The sequence below is a fragment of the Bufo gargarizans genome, chromosome 8 (assembly GCF_014858855.1).
Source record: "Bufo gargarizans isolate SCDJY-AF-19 chromosome 8, ASM1485885v1, whole genome shotgun sequence".
Taxonomy (NCBI): domain Eukaryota; kingdom Metazoa; phylum Chordata; class Amphibia; order Anura; family Bufonidae; genus Bufo; species Bufo gargarizans.
Genome location: NC_058087.1, coordinates 151,819,885 through 151,839,428, shown reverse-complemented (window position 1 = coordinate 151,839,428; position 19,544 = coordinate 151,819,885). Strand labels below are relative to the sequence as shown.

The window sequence follows — 19,544 nt, the reverse complement described above, 5'->3', positions numbered from 1 at the left end:
TAGTGGTTTCTGCTATATCAGAGCTATTTGAAATCTATCCCTAAAAGGGTATATAATATTCAAGGTGCACATTGGGTCATTCAGAATAACTTCACACACACCCGCTACTGTGTATTTCTAAGTCTAATTCTGTCACTAAACCCATACCTGTCACCCAGCGCCTAAATACTAGGCCTCAAATTTATATCCTGCTAAATCTCTCGTTAACGCTGTCCTGTTGTGGCTGGGAAAGTTATTTAGTGTCCGTCAAAGCACATTTTTTGTTCTGGGTTGAAATACAATTCCCAATTTAGCAATTTCATAATTTAGTGGTTTCTGCTATATCAGAGCTATTTGAAATCTATCCCTAAAAGGGTATATAATATTCAAGGTGCACATTGGGTCATTCAGAATAACTTCACACACACCCGCTACTGTGTATTTCTAAGTCTAATTCTGTCACTAAACCCATACCTGTTACCCAGCGCCTAAATACTAGGCCTCAAATTTATATCCTGCTAAATCTCTCGTTAACGCTGTCCTGTTGTGGCTGGGAAAGTTATTTAGTGTCCGTCAAAGCACATTTTTTGTTCTGGGTTGAAATACAATTCCCAATTTAGCAATTTCATAATTTAGTGGTTTCTGCTATATCAGAGCTATTTGAAATCTATCCCTAAAAGGGTATATAATATTCAAGGTGCACATTGGGTCATTCAGAATAACTTCACACACACACGCTTCTGTGCATTTCCAAGTCTAATTCTGTCACTAAATCCATACCGGTCACCCAGCGCCTAAATACTAGGCCTCAAATTTATATCCCGCTGAATTTGAATACAATACATTGGGCCAAATAATATATTTGTTGTTGTGGTGAACCATAACAATGAGAAAAACATCTAGTAAGGGACGCGGACGTGGACATGGTCGTGGTGGTGTTAGTGGACCCTCTGGTGCTGGGAGAGGACGTGGCCGTTCTGCCACATCCACACGTCCTAGTGTACCAACTACCTCAGGTCCCAGTAGCCGCCAGAATTTACAGCGATATATGGTGGGGCCCAATGCCGTTCTAAGGATGGTAAGGCCTGAGCAGGTACAGGCATTAGTCAATTGGGTGGCCGACAGTGGATCCAGCACGTTCACATTATCTCCCACCCAGTCTTCTGCAGAAAGCGCACAGATGGCGCCTGAAAACCAACCCCATCAGTCTGTCACATCACCCCCATGCATACCAGGGAAACTGTCTCAGCCTCAAGTTATGCAGCAGTCTCTTATGCTGTTTGAAGACTCCGCTGGCAGGGTTTCCCAAGGGCATCCACCTAGCCCTTCCCCAGCGGTGAAAGACATAGAATGCACTGACGCACAACCACTTATGTTTCCTGATGATGAGGACATGGGAATACCACCTCAGCATGTCTCTGATGATGACGAAACACAGGTGCCAACTGCTGCGTCTTTCTGCAGTGTGCAGACTGAACAGGAGGTCAGGGATCAAGACTGGGTGGAAGACGATGCAGGGGACGATGAGGTCCTAGACCCCACATGGAATGAAGGTCATGCCACTGACTTTCACAGTTCGGAGGAAGAGGCAGTGGTGAGACCGAGCCAACAGCGTAGCAAAAGAGGGAGCAGTGGGCAAAAGCAGAACACCCGCCGCCAAGAGACTCCGCCTGCTATTGACCGCCGCCATCTGGGACCGAGCACCCCAAAGGCAGCTTCAAGGAGTTCCCTGGCATGGCACTTCTTCAAACAATGTGCTGACGACAAGACCCGAGTGGTTTGCACGCTGTGCCATCAGAGCCTGAAGCGAGGCATTAACGTTCTGAACCTGAGCACAACCTGCATGACCAGGCACCTGCATGCAAAGCATGAACTGCAGTGGAGTAAACACCTTAAAACCAAGGAAGTCACTCAGGCTCCCCCTGCTACCTCTTCTGCTGCTGCCGCCTCGGCCTATTCTGCTGCTGCCGCCTCGGCCTCTTCCTCCGCCTCTGGAGGAACGTTGGCACCTGCCGCCCAGCAAACAGGGGATGTACCACCAACACCACCACCACCACCTCCGTCACCAAGCGTCTCAACCATGTCACACGCCAGCGTTCAGCTCTCCATCTCACAAACATGTGATAGAAAGCGTAAATTCCCACCTAGCCACCCTCGATCCCTGGCCCTGAATGCCAGCATTTCTAAACTACTGGCCTATGAAATGCTGTCATTTAGGCTGGTGGACACAGACAGCTTCAAACAGCTCATGTCGCTTGCTGTCCCACAGTATGTTGTTCCCAGCCGGCACTACTTCTCCAAGAGAGCCGTGCCTTCCCTGCACAACCAAGTATCCGATAAAATCAAGTGTGCACTGCGCAACGCCATCTGTAGCAAGGTCCACCTAACCACAGATACGTGGACCAGTAAGCACGGCCAGGGACGCTATATCTCCCTAACTGCACACTGGGTAAATGTAGTGGCAGCTGGGCCCCAGGCGGAGAGCTGTTTGGCGCACGTCCTTCCGCTGCCAAGGATCGCAGGGCAACATTCTTTGCCTCCTGTTGCCACCTCCTCCTTCTCGGCTTCCTCCTCCTCTTCTTCCACCTGCTCATCCAGTCAGCCACACACCTTCACCACCAACTTCAGCACAGCCCGGGGTAAACGCCAGCAGGCCATTCTGAAACTCATATGTTTGGGGGACAGGCCCCACACCGCACAGGAGTTGTGGCGGGGTATTGAACAACAGACCGACGAGTGGTTGCTGCCGGTGAGCCTCAAGCCCGGCCTGGTGGTGTGTGATAATGGGCGAAATCTCGTTGCAGCTCTGGGACTAGCCAATTTGACGCACATCCCTTGCTTGGCGCATGTGCTGAATTTGGTGGTGCAGAAGTTCATTCACAACTACCCCGACATGTCAGAGCTGCTGCATAAAGTGCGGGCCGTCTGTTCGCGCTTCCGGCGTTCACATCCTGCTGCTGCTCGCCTGTCTGCGCTACAGCGTAACTTCGGCCTTCCCGCTCACCGCCTCATATGCGACGTGCCCACCAGGTGGAACTCCACCTTGCACATGCTGGACAGACTGTGCGAGCAGCAGCAGGCCATAGTGGAGTTTCAGCTGCAGCACGCACGGGTCAGTCGCACTACAGAACAGCACCACTTCACCACCAATGACTGGGCCTCCATGCGAGACCTGTGTGCCCTGTTGCGCTGTTTCGAGTACTCCACCAACATGGCCAGTGGCGATGACACCGTTATCAGCGTTACAATACCACTTCTATGTCTCCTTGAGAAAACACTTAGGGCGATGATGGAAGAGGAGGTGGCCCAGGAGGAGGAGGAGGAGGAGGAGGAAGAGGGGTCATTTTTAGCACTTTCAGGCCAGTCTCTTCGAAGTGACTCAGAGGGAGGTTTTTGGCAACAGCAGAGGCCAGGTACAAATGTGGCCAGCCAGGGCCCACTACTGGAGGACGAGGAGGACGAGGATGAGGAGGAGGTGGAGGAGGATGAGGATGAAGCATGGTCACAGCGGGGTGGCACCCAACGCAGCTCGGGTCCATCACTGGTGCGTGGCTGGGGGGAAAGGCAGGACGATGACGATACGCCTCCCACAGAGGACAGCTTGTCCTTACCCCTGGGCAGCCTGGCACACATGAGCGACTACATGCTGCAGTGCCTGCGCAACGACAGCAGAGTTGCCCACATTTTAACCTGTGCGGACTACTGGGTTGCCACCCTGCTGGATCCACGCTACAAAGACAATGTGCCCACCTTACTTCCTGCACTGGAGCGTGATAGGAAGATGCGCGAGTACAAGCGCACGTTGGTAGACGCGCTACTGAGAGCATTCCCAAATGTCACAGGGGAACAAGTGGAAGCCCAAGGCCAAGGCAGAGGAGGAGCAAGAGGTCGCCAAGGCAGCTGTGTCACGGCCAGCTCCTCTGAGGGCAGGGTTAGCATGGCAGAGATGTGGAAAACTTTTGTCAACACGCCACAGCTAACTGCACCACCACCTGATACGCAACGTGTTAGCAGGAGGCAACATTTCACTAACATGGTGGAACAGTACGTGTGCACACCCCTCCACGTACTGACTGATGGTTCGGCCCCATTCAACTTCTGGGTCTCTAAATTGTCCACGTGGCCAGAGCTAGCCTTTTATGCCTTGGAGGTGCTGGCCTGCCCGGCAGCCAGCGTTTTGTCTGAACGTGTATTCAGCACGGCAGGGGGCGTCATTACAGACAAACGCAGCCGCCTGTCTACAGCCAATGTGGACAAGCTGACGTTCATAAAAATGAACCAGGCATGGATCCCACAGGACCTGTCCGTCCCTTGTCCAGATTAGACATTAACTACCTCCCCATAACCATATATTATTGGACTCCAGGGCACTTCCTCATTCAATCCTATTTTTATTTTCATTTTACCATTATATTGCGAGGCTACCCAAAGTTGAATGAACCTCTCCTCTGCCTGTGTGCTAGGCCTAAATATATGCCAATGGACTGTTGCAGTGGTGGCTGACATGAAGCCTGATTCTCTGCTATGACATGCAGACTAATTCTCTGCTGACATGAAGCCAGATTGTCTGTTACGGGACCTCTCTCCTCTGCCTGGGTGCTGGGCCTAAATTTATGACAATGGACTGTTGCAGTGGTGGCTGACGTGAAGCCTGATTCTCTGCTATGACATGCAGACTGATTCTCTGCTGACATGAAGCCAGATTGTCTGTTACGGGACCTCTCTGCTCTGCCTGTGTGCTAGGCCTAAATATATGCCAATGGACTGTTGCAGTGGTGGGTGACGTGAAGCCTCATTCTCTGCTATGACATGCAGACTGATTCTCTGCTGACATGAAGCCAGATCGTCTGTTACGGGACCTCTCTGCTCTGCCTGTGTGCTAGGCCTAAATATATGCCAATGGACTGTTGCAGTGGTGGGTGACGTGAAGCCTCATTCTCTGCTATGACATGCAGACTGATTCTCTGCTGTCATGAAGCCAGATTGTCTGTTACGGGACCTCTCTGCTCTGCCTGTGTGCTAGGCCTAAATATATGCCAATGGACTGTTGCAGTGGTGGGTGACGTGAAGCCTCATTCTCTGCTATGACATGCAGACTGATTCTCTGCTGACATGAAGCCAGATTGTCTGTTACGGGACCTCTCTCCTCTGCCTGTGTGCTAGGCCTAAATATATGCCAATGGACTGTTGCAGTGGTGGCTGACGTGAAGCCTCATTCTCTGCTATGACATGCAGACTGATTCTCTGCTGACATGAAGCCAGATCGTCTGTTACGGGACCTCTCTGCTCTGCCTGTGTGCTAGGCCTAAATATATGCCAATGGACTGTTGCAGTGGTGGGTGACGTGAAGCCTCATTCTCTGCTATGACATGCAGACTGATTCTCTGCTGTCATGAAGCCAGATTGTCTGTTACGGGACCTCTCTGCTCTGCCTGTGTGCTAGGCCTAAATATATGCCAATGGACTGTTGCAGTGGTGGGTGACGTGAAGCCTCATTCTCTGCTATGACATGCAGACTGATTCTCTGCTGACATGAAGCCAGATTGTCTGTTACGGGACCTCTCTCCTCTGCCTGTGTGCTAGGCCTAAATATATGCCAATGGACTGTTGCAGTGGTGGCTGACGTGAAGCCTCATTCTCTGCTATGACATGCAGACTGATTCTCTGCTGACATGAAGCCAGATCGTCTGTTACGGGACCTCTCTGCTCTGCCTGTGTGCTAGGCCTAAATATATGCCAATGGACTGTTGCAGTGGTGGGTGACGTGAAGCCTCATTCTCTGCTATGACATGCAGACTGATTCTCTGCTGTCATGAAGCCAGATTGTCTGTTACGGGACCTCTCTGCTCTGCCTGTGTGCTAGGCCTAAATATATGCCAATGGACTGTTGCAGTGGTGGGTGACGTGAAGCCTCATTCTCTGCTATGACATGCAGACTGATTCTCTGCTGACATGAAGCCAGATTGTCTGTTACGGGACCTCTCTCCTCTGCCTGTGTGCTAGGCCTAAATATATGCCAATGGACTGTTGCAGTGGTGGCTGACGTGAAGCCTCATTCTCTGCTATGACATGCAGACTAATTCTCTGCTGACATGAAGCCAGATTGTCTGTTACGGGACCTCTCTCCTCTGCCTGGGTGCTGGGCCTAAATTTATGACAATGGACTGTTGCAGTGGTGGCTGACGTGAAGCCTGATTCTCTGCTATGACATGCAGACTGATTCTCTGCTGACATGAAGCCAGATCCTCTGTTACGGGACCTCTCTCCTCTGCCTGGGTGCTGGGCCTAAATTTATGACAATGGACTGTTGCAGTGGTGGCTGACGTGAAGCCTGATTCTCTGCTATGACATGCAGACTGATTCTCTGCTGTCATGAAGCCAGATTGTCTGTTACGGGACCTCTCTGCTCTGCCTGTGTGCTAGGCCTAAATATATGCCAATGGACTGTTGCAGTGGTGGGTGACGTGAAGCCTCATTCTCTGCTATGACATGCAGACTGATTCTCTGCTGACATGAAGCCAGATTGTCTGTTACGGGACCTCTCTCCTCTGCCTGTGTGCTAGGCCTAAATATATGCCAATGGACTGTTGCAGTGGTGGCTGACGTGAAGCCTCATTCTCTGCTATGACATGCAGACTAATTCTCTGCTGACATGAAGCCAGATTGTCTGTTACGGGACCTCTCTCCTCTGCCTGGGTGCTGGGCCTAAATTTATGACAATGGACTGTTGCAGTGGTGGCTGACGTGAAGCCTCATTCTCTGCTATGACATGCAGACTGATTCTCTGCTGACATGAAGCCAGATCCTCTGTTACGGGACCTCTCTCCTCTGCCTGTGTGTGTGCTGGGCCTAAATATATGCCAATGGACTGTTGCAGTGGTGGCTGACGTGAAGCCTCATTCTCTGCTATGACATGCAGACTGATTCTCTGCTGACATGAAGCCAGATTCTCTGTTACGGGACCTCTCTCCTCTGCCTGTGTGTGTGCTGGGCCTAAATATATGCCAATGGACTGTTGCAGTGGTGGCTGACGTGAAGCCTCATTCTCTGCTATGACATGCAGACTAATTCTCTGCTGACATGAAGTCAGATTCTCTGTTACGGGACCTCCCTCCTCTGCCTGGGTGCTGGGCCTAAATATATGCCAATGGACTGTTGCAGTGGTGGCTGACGTGAAGCCTCATTCTCTGCTATGACATGCAGACTAATTCTCTGCTGACATGAAGACAGATTCTCTGTTACGGGACCTCCCTCCTCTGCCTGGGTGCTGGGCCTAAATATATGCCAATGGACTGTTGCAGTGGTGGCTGACGTGAAGCCTCATTCTCTGCTATGACATGCAGACTGATTCTCTGCTGACATGAAGACAGATTCTCTGTTACGGGACCTCTCTCCTCTGCCTGTGTGTGTGCTGGGCCTAAATATATGCCAATGGACTGTTGCAGTGGTGGCTGACGTGAAGCCTCATTCTCTGCTATGACATGCAGACTGATTCTCTGCTGACATGAAGCCAGATTCTCTGTTACGGGACCTCTCTCCTCTGCCTGTGTGTGTGCTGGGCCTAAATATATGCCAATGGACTGTTGCAGTGGTGGCTGACGTGAAGCCTCATTCTCTGCTATGACATGCAGACTGATTCTCTGCTGACATGAAGCCAGATTCTCTGTTACGGGACCTCTCTCCTCTGCCTGTGTGTGTGCTGGGCCTAAATATATGCCAATGGACTGTTGCAGTGGTGACTGACGTGAAGCCTCATTCTCTGCTATGACATGCAGACTAATTCTCTGCTGACATGAAGACAGATTCTCTGTTACGGGACCTCTCTCCTCTGCCTGTGTGCTGGGCCTAAATATATGCCAATGGACTGTTGCAGTGGTGGCTGACGTGAAGCCTCATTCTCTGCTATGACATGCAGACTGATTCTCTGCTGACATGAAGCCAGATTCTCTGTTACGGGACCTCTCTCCTCTGCCTGTGTGTGTGCTGGGCCTAAATATATGCCAATGGACTGTTGCAGTGGTGGCTGACGTGAAGCCTCATTCTCTGCTATGACATGCAGACTGATTCTCTGCTGACATGAAGCCAGATTCTCTGTTACGGGACCTCTCTCCTCTGCCTGTGTGTGTGTGCTGGGCCTAAATATATGCCAATGGACTGTTGCAGTGGTGGCTGACGTGAAGCCTCATTCTCTGCTATGACATGCAGACTAATTCTCTGCTGACATGAAGACAGATTCTCTGTTACGGGACCTCCCTCCTCTGCCTGGGTGCTGGGCCTAAATATATGCCAATGGACTGTTGCAGTGGTGGCTGACGTGAAGCCTCATTCTCTGCTATGACATGCAGACTAATTCTCTGCTGACATGAAGACAGATTCTCTGTTACGGGACCTCTCTCCTCTGCCTGGGTGCCGGGGCCTAAATATCTGAGAATGGACTGTTCCAGTGGTGGGTGACGGGAAGCCAGATTCTCTGCTATGGAACCTCTCTCCAATTGATTTTGGTTAATTTTTATTTATTTAATTTTTATTTTAATTCATTTCCCTATCCACATTTGTTTGCAGGGGATTTACCTACATGTTGCTGCCTTTTGCAGCCCTCTAGCTCTTTCCTGGGCTGTTTTACAGCCTTTTTAGTGCCGAAAAGTTCGGGTCCCCATTGACTTCAATGGGGTTCGGGTTCGGGACGAAGTTCGGATCGGGTTCGGATCCCGAACCCGAACATTTCCGGGATGTTCGGCCGAACTTCTCGAACCCGAACATCCAGGTGTTCGCTCAACTCTACTCCCGGCCTTCCCGGAGCCATAACTTTTTTATTTTTCTATTCACATAGCAGCATGAAGACCTGTTTTTCTTGCGGGACAACTTGTACTTTCTTACTTTTGTATCATCAGAAACTGACATATTGTTTAAATCATGTTTTTAAGGTAAATATATTTTTTACAACTTTTTGGTGATTTTTTTAATTTTCCATGTCACTATCTATATTTTTTTTTAAACTTAAAATCATGCAGTTTTCACTTTTCAGTCAGTCTTCTAGGTGTAATATGTGGAGACGTCCTATTCTGTACATGTAGCTTTCAGTAGCCGTCGCATTATCATCACAGACAGGATTTCGATGCCAGATATCACCTCTGTTTACGGTAGATAACACAGGGTGCACCATTCACAATAGGTGATATCGTGTGGCAGCTCTCAAAGAACGGGATATATTATAAATATAGCTAGGAACACAGAAAATGAAAAACGAAATGACAAAACTAATTCTAAAAAAAAAAAAACACGTTCAAGCTGCTTTCACATCTGCGTCTGAAGCTCCGTTACAGAATTCATTAAAATAGTGGAGAGAAAAGTCCTGCATGCATCCATTATAGTTAATGGGATCTGTCAGGCTCCATGTGCCTCAGCTATGCGCCGAATCCGGGACTTCCATTCTTTATATTCTATTGCTCCTATAACGGAGCAGAAGAACGGAAATAATAAGCGCAGATGTGAAAGCAGACTTAGGCCCCTTTCACACAAGCGTTACGGATTAGGTCCGGATGCATTCAGTGAAACTCGCACCATTTTGCAAGTAAGTTCAGTCAGTTTTGTCTGCGATTGCGTTCACCCTCCGCGCGAGTGCAATGCGTGACGTGAACGCATTGCACCCGCACTGAATCCTGACCCATTCATTTCAATGAGGCTGTGCACATGAGCGTTGTTTTTCACACATCCGTTCTGCGTTGCATGTAAATCGCAGCATGTTCTATATTCTGTGTTTTTCACGCAGCCCTGGCCCCATAGAAGTGAATGGGGCTGCGTGAAAAACGCATTGCATCCGCAAGCAAGTGCGAGTGCGATGCGTTTTTCACTGATGGTTGCTAAGAGATGTTGTTTGTAAACCTTCAGTTTTTTTATCACGCGCGTGAAAAACGCATCAAAACGCATTGCACCCGCACGGAAAAAATGACTGAACGCAATTGCAGACAAAACTGACTGAACTTGCTTGCAAAATAGTGCGAGTTTCACTGAACGCACCCTGAACGCATCCGGACCTAACCCGCGCGAGTGCGCACGCGATTTCAGTCAGTTTTGACTGAGATTGAATTGCGTTGTTCAGTTTTTATCGCGCGGGTGCAATGCGTTTTGCACGCGCGTGATAAAAAACTGAATGTGGTACCCAGACCCGAACCCGGACTTCTTCACTGAAGTTCGGGTTTGGGATCGGTGTGTAGATTTTATTATTTTCCCTTATAACATGGTTATAAGGGAAAATAATTGTGGTGAGCGCGATCACGTCATCAAACGTCACAAAAACGCAGAATATAGAACATGCTGCGATTTTCACGCAACGCACAAGAGATGCGTGAAAATCACCACCAGTGAAGTGAATGGGTCCGGATTCGGTGCGGGTGCAATGTGTTCATCTCACGCATTGCACCTGTGCGGAAAACTCGCCTGTGAGAAAGGGGCTACTTTCACACTAGCGTTTTCCTTTTCCCGCATTGAGTTCCATCCTAGGGGCTCTATACCGGAAAAGAACTGATCAGTTTTATCCTCTTGCATTCTGAATGGAGAGTAATCCGTTCAGGATGCATCAGGATGTCTTCAGTTCAGTGTTTTTTCCTTTTCCAGGACGGAGATAATACTGCAGCATGCTACGGTTTTATCTCTGTCCAAATTTCCAGAACACTTTTTCCCATTGACATGCATTAATGCCAGATCCGGCCCCGAGTGTTCTGGAAAAACTGTACAGTTTTAGTGGCCTGCGCATGCTCAGACCGCAAAAAATGTGAAAAAAATAAATGCCAGATCCGTTTTTCCTGATGACACCGGAGAGACGGATCCGGCATTTCAATGCATTTGTCAGACAGATCAGGATCCTGATCCGTCTGACAAATGCCATCAGTTTGCATACGTTTTGACGGATCCAGCGACGGAACTGCCTGCCGGAATCCTCTGCCGCAAGTGTGAAAGTACCCTAAGTCTTTCATAATAAGTTCTATGTATAAAGGGGTTGTCTCATAAACTACTTTTCACTGTAAAGTTTATTCTCATCATGCAGTCTAACTCCCATTCCTCTTTGGATTTGTTTTGCATTTGTTCTTGCTTGAATCCTACTTCTGCTGTCCCATCAGGTCTTACGCTGGGTTCACACCTGAGCGTTTTACAGCACGTTCCTACGCGCTGTAAAACGCACAACAGGCAAGAACCAATGATTCCCTATGGGAAGGGTTCACACCTGGGCGTTTTACAGCGCGTACGATCGCGCTGTAAAACGCCCGACGCTCAAACAAGTACAGGAGCTTTTTTTGGCGCGTTTGACGCGCGTTTGGGCCATAGACTCTTTGGACAACACTGCTGTCAATCACCCAAACGCGCGTCAAACGCGCGTTCACTATTAAAAAAAACGCGCATAAAACGCGGTGTGAACCCAGCGTTAGGCCTCTTTCACACGGGCGTGAGTTTTTTTGTCCGGATAAGAGCCGGGTGCGTTGCGGGAAAATGCGCGATTTTTTCTGCGCAAGTGCAAAACATTGTCATGCGTTGCACTCGCGTGAGAAAAATCGCGCATGTTTGGTACCCAAACCCGAACTTCTTCATAGAAGTTCGGGCTTGGGATTGATGTTCTGAAGATTGTATTATTTTCCCTTATAACATGGTTATAAGGGAAAATATTAGCATTCTGAATACAGAATGCATAGTAAACCAGCGCTAGAGGGGTTAAAAAAAATAAAAAATAATTTAACTCACCTTAGTCCACTTGCTCGCGAAGCCGGCATCTCCTTGTGTCTCCGCTGCTGATGAACAGGACCTGGGGTGAGCTGCTCCATTAAATACAGGTTAAGGACCTTCGATGACGTCACTCCGGTCATCACATGGTACGTCACATGATCTTTTACCATGGTGATTCACCATGGTAAAAGACCATGTGATGACCGGAGTGACGTCATCGAAGGTCCTTAAGCTCTATTTAATGGAGCAGCTCACCCCAGGTCCTGTTCATCAGCAGTGGAGACACAAGGAGATGCCGGCTTCGCGAGCAAGTGGACTAAGGTGAGTTAAATTTATTTATTTTTTTTTAACCCCTCTAGCGCTGGTTTACTATGCATTCTGTATTCAGAATGCTATTATTTTCCCTTATAACCATGTTATAAGGGAAAATAATAATGATCGGGTCTCCATCCCGATGGTCTCCTAGCAACCATGCGTGCAAATCGCACGGCATCCGTACTTGCTTGCGGATGCCATCCGATTTTCACACACCCCATTCACTTCTATGGGGCCTGCGTCACGTCAAAATCGGAAAATATAGAGCATGCTGCGATTTCAACTGAACGCACAAGTGATGCGTTAAAAACATCGCTCATGTGCACAGCCCCATAGAAATGAATGGCTCAGGATTTAGTGCGGGTGCCATACGTTCGCCGCACGGATCGCACCCGCACGGAAAACTCGCCCGTGTGAAAGGGGCCTAAGGCAGTGAAATGTGTCTTGCCATCAGCAGGACATCTGACACTAACCGGTTCATTTTCTATCTCCACATATTCAAAATGCTCTGTGTAACTGGATTTATAACAGACACAACTAAAATTAATCGTCATATTTATCTATGTGTCTGTCTATTATCTATCTGCCTGTCTGTCCATCCATCCATAATTGACACTGCACATAGAAAACAAGCGATGTGAGCATGTGCGTCCTGTATTACAAGGCTCCACTACAGGACATAACCAACAACAACTGAAATTGAAACGGATTTGCCACGGGGCGCAATGATAGGCCAATAACTTTAGAATAGGGCAGGTTTGATGGTGGTATTTGGGGAAAGTGATATCATAGCAATATCTTTTGGGTGGGATACATTTATATTAATGGCATAACCCCTTTAAAACCACCTTTGGACCCGTTCATACCCGTTCTATTGTATCATCTTTGTGTGCTCAGTACATCAGCAGTATCTCTAATCCCTTCAATGTCCTCATAGTTTTCTAAAATTCATCAATGTTAACAGGGGCGGACTGGAAGCTTAAAGTGCCCCTGGAAAAAATAAAATAAAAAAAATAATCGGGCCCCATGTTGTAGGCAGATCCAAAGTGACAGAAGGCAGGGCCAATATAAGTAGGCCGGGCCAGCATTACCGTAGTTCGCACAAAATACTGCTGCCCCCACCGCAGTATCCGGAGGATGGCAATACAGTTGAATGCAGGAAGTCACTTTCTTCTGCCCATCCGGTACATAAGTACCAGATATTCATTAATGCTGAGAGCATCAGATCGCTATGTACTCGACTGTCGGCCGTGAGGGTGGCTTGGACGCCCGTCTGGGCATTGGCCCACCGGGAAATTTCCCTGTAGGGGCTATGGCCAGTCCGCCCGAATGTCAAGTGCATCAGTTTAGTATTGCCTGCACTGGACACAGAGGTAGTGAGACCAGCTGGGAGTAGTGCTAGGCCTGTGGGGGTTTCAGCCTCACAAACAGTGATCTTTAAAAAGTGGAGAACTGAAACATGAAGCGTCTTGTATGTTGCATAAACTTTCATTAAACAACGATTAGTCTTTAGCTACAGAAACCCAGAAATGACCATTTGGATGCCCCACAACCAAGGGAATACATACCATACAGGCAGACCATGTGGCTGCTATGGGACCCATGGGGTCAAGATGAAGAGTAAAGATAACATTATAAGTCTGTTAACCTACACACCTTCTTTTGCCAATATTCCCATCACATGGATGACTTTAGGATATCCATATTTCAGAAAGCAGTCAATGTTGTGGGCACTTTTGAAGAGGATCTTGTGGTTTCTTGCTGCAGACAGAGAGGACACAGAGCACATAAAGGCCTTCTGTGTTGTTGTGGCCTCCACAGACACCTCCTGCTTGCCATCCATTGCTTGTATGTCCAGCGAACTCTAAAGAAAAAATACCAGTCAATTTATTGGTTTCATGATAGTGCCTCGTGACTAGATAAATTGGCCAAGCATTCCTTCTATTTCTACATGTAATCCGTAAATTATTGACATGGCAATGAACCCCAATGCAAATCAAGTACAAGATTTATAATGCAGAAATCTCTCAAAATTGCAACCACCATTATACAGATTTGAAAATAGAGAGCAGGACATCTGCCACCAAAAAAAATATAATTTTTTGGACTGTTTCTTAAAGAGATTATCCGGGCTTTTAATATTGATGACCTATCCTCATCATAGGTCATCAATATCAGATCGTGGGGGTCCGACATTTGTCACTCCCGCTGATCAGCTGCATGAGGAGACAGCGTGCGCACGTGCCGTCTCCCGACTCTCTCTTCCTGCTCGCTGCTGCTTTGCTATAGACCGAGCGTACGCAAGGAATCTGTGGGCGTAGTTACATCCAAATAATGACATAGCGGAGGGCGGCAAAGAGTTCGGGTGTGGGCAGTTACTTATGCTGGAAGAGGCGTGCTTGGGCTCTAAAGGAAGGCGGGCTGGGCACTGTAGGGGGGGGTTACTGGGCTCCAGAGAAGGAGAATAACGCCCCTCTGGGCACCTTGGACACCCATTTGCATAACAGAAAAAGTGGATTTTATCGCTAATGAAACCATGAAACAAAAAATTAAGACTACAGCAAGAAATAAGGTATTTTGTTGTACATGGCAGTAGTAACACTTTAATATGCTCAAACCATAGATTCCCTTTAAATGGTCACTTACTTTTTACATTATTTTGCATGAATCATTATACGCAACCTTATAATACTCTTTGACAAAAAAAAGAAGGAATTGTTGGAATTGAATTAAGCTTTCTATGTGTGAATGTATTGATTAGTGTTGAGCAAATCGAAGTTAAACTGGAATTCGATTAAAATTTCAGGAAACATTCGATTCTCCACAAATCCGAATTTCTTGGCGCTTCGTGGTAACAAATCAATTTTTCCTGAAATGGCAGTAAAGGAAAAAAAAAAACACCCTCACCTCATCCATTTCATAGCGGGTTAAATCAGTGATGACGTCACTGCGCCTGCCCAGCGTGCTGACATGGTGACCTCAAATGGATGAGGCGAATATGTATTTTTTGTTTTAACCCCTGATTAATCTCCTGGCTGAATGTGACTCTCAGATGCCATGATCAGCATTGAGCATCTGAGGGGTTAAATGTCAGGGGGTGGCGCAAACGTTCCATACAATGGAATGCTATTTATTGCAAAGTAATTCGTAACAAATCAAATTTCTTGTCGAAGTTCGACAAAGCAGCTGAATGGAATTTTTGATCACTAGTATTGATGATACAATATTAGAGCGAAAGGATAAGTTAATTGGAGAAAAACTGTACAATGGAAAGGAGGCTCTAGAGTTGGGCCGTCTGTAGCCTGGATACAAGATAAGGGATGGAGGGATACAGGCTCTGTATGGTATCCTGCGGCACATTTGCCCACAGATGTTGCAGCTGGGCCTGCAGGTCCTGCACACTCATAGGTTGCTGAAGCTGATGAGCCAGCTGGTCCCATATATGCTCGAATGGCGATAAATATGGTAAAAGAACAGGTGAAGAAAGTGCTGCAATCTGACAGAGACAGGCTCGGACTGGCCCACAGGGGTACAGGGGAATCCTCCGGTGGGCCCCTGAGCAAGGTGGGCCCCTAGTCTCCCACCGCCTGCACAAGAGGCACATAACACATTAGATTTAGTACACTACATACATATATTCAATGTACAGCACCTCAACCAGCTTATGTTCATATAAAAAACTTGTTAGATTATGTATTATATTTGAATGTATCCGTACGGTGGGCCCCCAAAATATATTTTACTGGTGGTCCCTAGGTACCCCAGTCCGACACTGGAAGGAGACATTCCTAGGAAATGCTTGCTGTGTGTGGCGAGCATTATCCTGCTGAATAATGCCAGTTGGAAGCCCTGCCATGAAAGGCAACACATGTGCCCAAAGGATGTCCTGCATGAATATCGCTGATAGTGTCCCTTGTATCACTGGTAGGGGTGACGGTATGTCATAAGTGATGGCTCCCCTGACCATCACAGACTGGAGCAGCACCATAAACAGTTCATGACTGAAAGTTGTTCTTCAGTACCTCCAGTGCCGGTGTTTTGTTATTTTTTGCTACCCGTGAAATTTTGCTACCCTCGTCGCTTTCTGTTGTGACGTAGCCGCACCGGAAGGTTTGGAAGGAGGTGTGTCTCGCTGCTCGCCACCAGAGTGGCTGAGAAGGAGGTGTGTTGGCGCAGGCGCGCAACGACGGGGTAGGCAAATTTCACACCCACGCGCCGAGGGTAGGTAAAAATTACGGGCCACGGCGCAAGCGCGCCAAGGGTAGGAAAAAATACGATAATAATTCAATTTTATAAAGCTGGAAAACCCTTTTACATTTGGAAGGGAGGGGGGGGGGTCAGCTGTGTTTAATAACTTTTTCCTTCCATACATGAAATAATTTGAACTGTGTCTTGCATTTACTCGGCTTGTCTTTGTCTTTTTTTTTGTTTAAAAATCAGAAAAAACAATTAAGTATGAAAAATGTACAAAGTCAGAAGCCAGATATGCCACTGTATGCAAATATCTCAGCGCATCACCTGTACTGAAGCAGAAATTCCATTGCGCAGTAACCAAGGCCAGTTGTGCTGGACGCTTGCGGTCAGGTTACAGCTGGTCTCATTGCTCTTTATTCGCACTGTGGTATTTATGAAGTGGGCTCCATAGTAAGTGGCCAGGGTCATATTTCTATTTTCTTTGAGTTCGATATCAGCCTAAGAATGAAAAAAAATTAAAAATGTATTATGATAGATTACACCTCATGTTGACTATTTCTTTCATGAGGTCATTGATGGGAAAAAACACTTTACAATAAATAATAGGGAAAGATTATGGGAGGTTTCAAGTGTTCATGAAAAGAGCATATTTCTGAGAAATGCAGCTGGAGTTTAGCAGGTTTTAGGAAATTTGGAAAAAACCTAAATGCTGAGGGTTGGGTGCATTTATGACATTTTCCAGTACTTGTAGTGTCAAGATAAAGTGATTACAGGAATAATCTGGAAAATCTCAAGTGTTTACAGCATATTTATGTACTGAATAGAGAGAGGAGTGTAGACTAACTCTAAATGAATTGTTATTGGCAAAAATCTGAATATGTGAATCACAAATTACGTTATTAGTGACTCTCTCCTGTGTCCTACTGAAAATTGATATTGCCAAGTGGCATTACCATTCCTACGCCCTACTTCTGTCTGTATATGCAATAACCATGTCATCTTATGCCTTTATTCCAGGTCCTCTATTTAGTGTGCATTTCTTCTTATGCATTTGTATTGTTTATGTAATAACCTGGTTCCCCAGGGGGTGGCAGCAGACTTGGCAGTGCTACTTTACAGAGGGTGGAACCTGGCTTTCCAGCTCTCATAAACTCTCATCCAAGGAGCAAGTACGATCTTGGTAGAACCAGTTAGTGCCTGTACCCCATTCTGTAGGGAGGAATCAGACGCTCGTCCCTGGTGGGACTGAGCTCTCCCTAAAAGCCAGCCAGGACAAGAAGTTCCTAGGATCACAGTGGGAGACAGACTTAGAACAACAGCATCAAGCAGAAAGGAAAGCATTCCTATTTAATATTGCTGACATAGCAGAGCTGAGAAAGCTACAGCATAGCAGAGCTGAGAAAGCTATAGAAGAGCTGAGATTGTTGCAGAAGAGTGTGCCTGCCAAAGTCCTGCTAAAACCTGTTGGAAACCAAGACAAGTTCTGTGGATTGTGAATGTTAAGTGAGTAGGCTCTATACTCAACAAACTAACCTGTTCTATAGTCAACAAATTAACCTGATCGGAATTATTTATATTTATTATTTATATTTATATTGAACCAACTAACCCGGCTAGCTGCACGCACATCCATATGGGGCTAGCCTACTTTTGCTAACACCACTTGTCCGTATGCAATTTGTGTCAGACTTACAAAAGAAAAAAGTTAGTACCAAGTGCCACTAGTCTGGATCATTGTTTTATTATTGTTTTATTACTCTTTTTAACCAAGTTCTACAATTGTGACTTAGTTTATGGTGTATGTGATTTTATGTATTAAATAGAGTATATATTTTTTAGCATTTCCCCGTGACCTCATGTAAGAGTGTGCCTGTCCATTTTTTTAGGTTCTGTGGATTGTTTGGATTATCGTTTATGCAAAGTAAAGCAACTGTGGAACTTCCATACAACCAAGTCTGGACTCAACTTTATTTCTACACTATCCAAGTTAACTACCCTTTTGAACTGCTTCGGACGGCCACGCCTGGGATCCAACTATATCCAGGTAAGGAGCACCGTGACATGCGCAACACAACATCTTCAGGGATATTGTGGCCACCTCTACACCACACTGGCAATCCTACACCTGGGTACCAACAATTCACTTAAAGGGAGCTTTGTGCTTCCGTTGCTTCACTGCAACTGGTGTCACGACAGCTTACTCTGTCAGAGGGACATATAATCGTAAAGACCTCTTAAAGGGTAAGGAATACCCCAGACGCTGACCCCGTCCGTTGCATCATATCTCAACTAAATATCCCAAATCCATAGCAGCTGGAGGATATAGAGACCTAAAACCTTCTAACCTGTGCAAAACTACAACTCCCAGCCTGCATCTGTCAGCTGAAGAGCTGGAGGTTGGGGAACATTGATATAGTTTGACATTTTGAAAATCTCATGACAAGCAGTCATCCTGTTATATGTTGGCAAAACTCTTTTTCAGCTGACAGCTATCTTTCCTGACCCCTCCCCCCCATACACATCCCCACATGGTCAAGTATGCATGGTTCCTGAATGAGTAGAGCAAGGGTCAGCAACCTTCGGCACTCCAACTGCTGTGAAACTACAACTCCCAACATGCACACTTGCTCATCTGTTCTTGTAACTGCCAAAAAAGTGAAAGGAGGATTCTGGGAGTTGTAGTTTCAGAACAGCTTGAGTGCCGGAGGTTGCTGATCCCTGGAGTAGAGGGTAGAAAGCTGCTGCCAGACACCTTCAACAGCAGCGTACCTTATCTCTCCCAACATCGGTCATTGGGGAAGCATCAGGAGGCCCCATACACATTAGATGGTCAGCCGATTCCCCACAAAATCGTCAGGTTCTGCCAACATTTATCTAATGTCTATAGCTAGCTTAGCAGTAGGGGTTGGTTTGTGGAATAAAATAACTTACCCGAACTTCCACTTTATCTTCAAGCAGGAACCTTTTTAGGGTTTCGAGATTATGTGTTATCTTGTAACTGAAAGTGACGTGTTCATCCTTCTGAAGAAAGTTCACTTCTTCACTGACCTGCAATCGCAAATTCAACCAAAAGAATCATCGAGTGATTTTACCAAGTTTCCAACTGATGCACTGTTACTGTTGCTCAGAAACCATTGTAGGTCATTTAAAGCGATTCTCCAGTGAAAATAAAACTGCATATTAACTGATGCAGAACACCTGGTGACCTCCTTTACAATTGTTCCAGATCCCCCAATTCCTGGGCTCCTTTTCTGCCATCCAAGATGGCCACACCGCTTGTCAGACTGCCTGATGCATCCTGTGCTTTATTTGGTAGTCCATGTCACTTCCTGCTGCCCTTG

General features: G+C 46.9%; 1 protein-coding gene across 1 annotated transcript in view; it reads right to left on the bottom strand.

The window, feature by feature from the left end:
* The window catches only part of LOC122945456, a 200,344-nt gene that overhangs the window by 103,792 nt on the left and 77,008 nt on the right, over positions 1-19,544 (bottom strand). The window contains exons 19-21 of the mRNA XM_044304524.1: positions 19,135-19,251; positions 16,528-16,701; positions 13,666-13,873 (exon numbers count right to left, since the gene is read on the bottom strand). Of these exons, the coding sequence (XP_044160459.1) occupies positions 13,666-13,873; positions 16,528-16,701; positions 19,135-19,251 (499 nt within the window). The remainder of the gene's footprint in view (positions 1-13,665; positions 13,874-16,527; positions 16,702-19,134; positions 19,252-19,544) is intronic.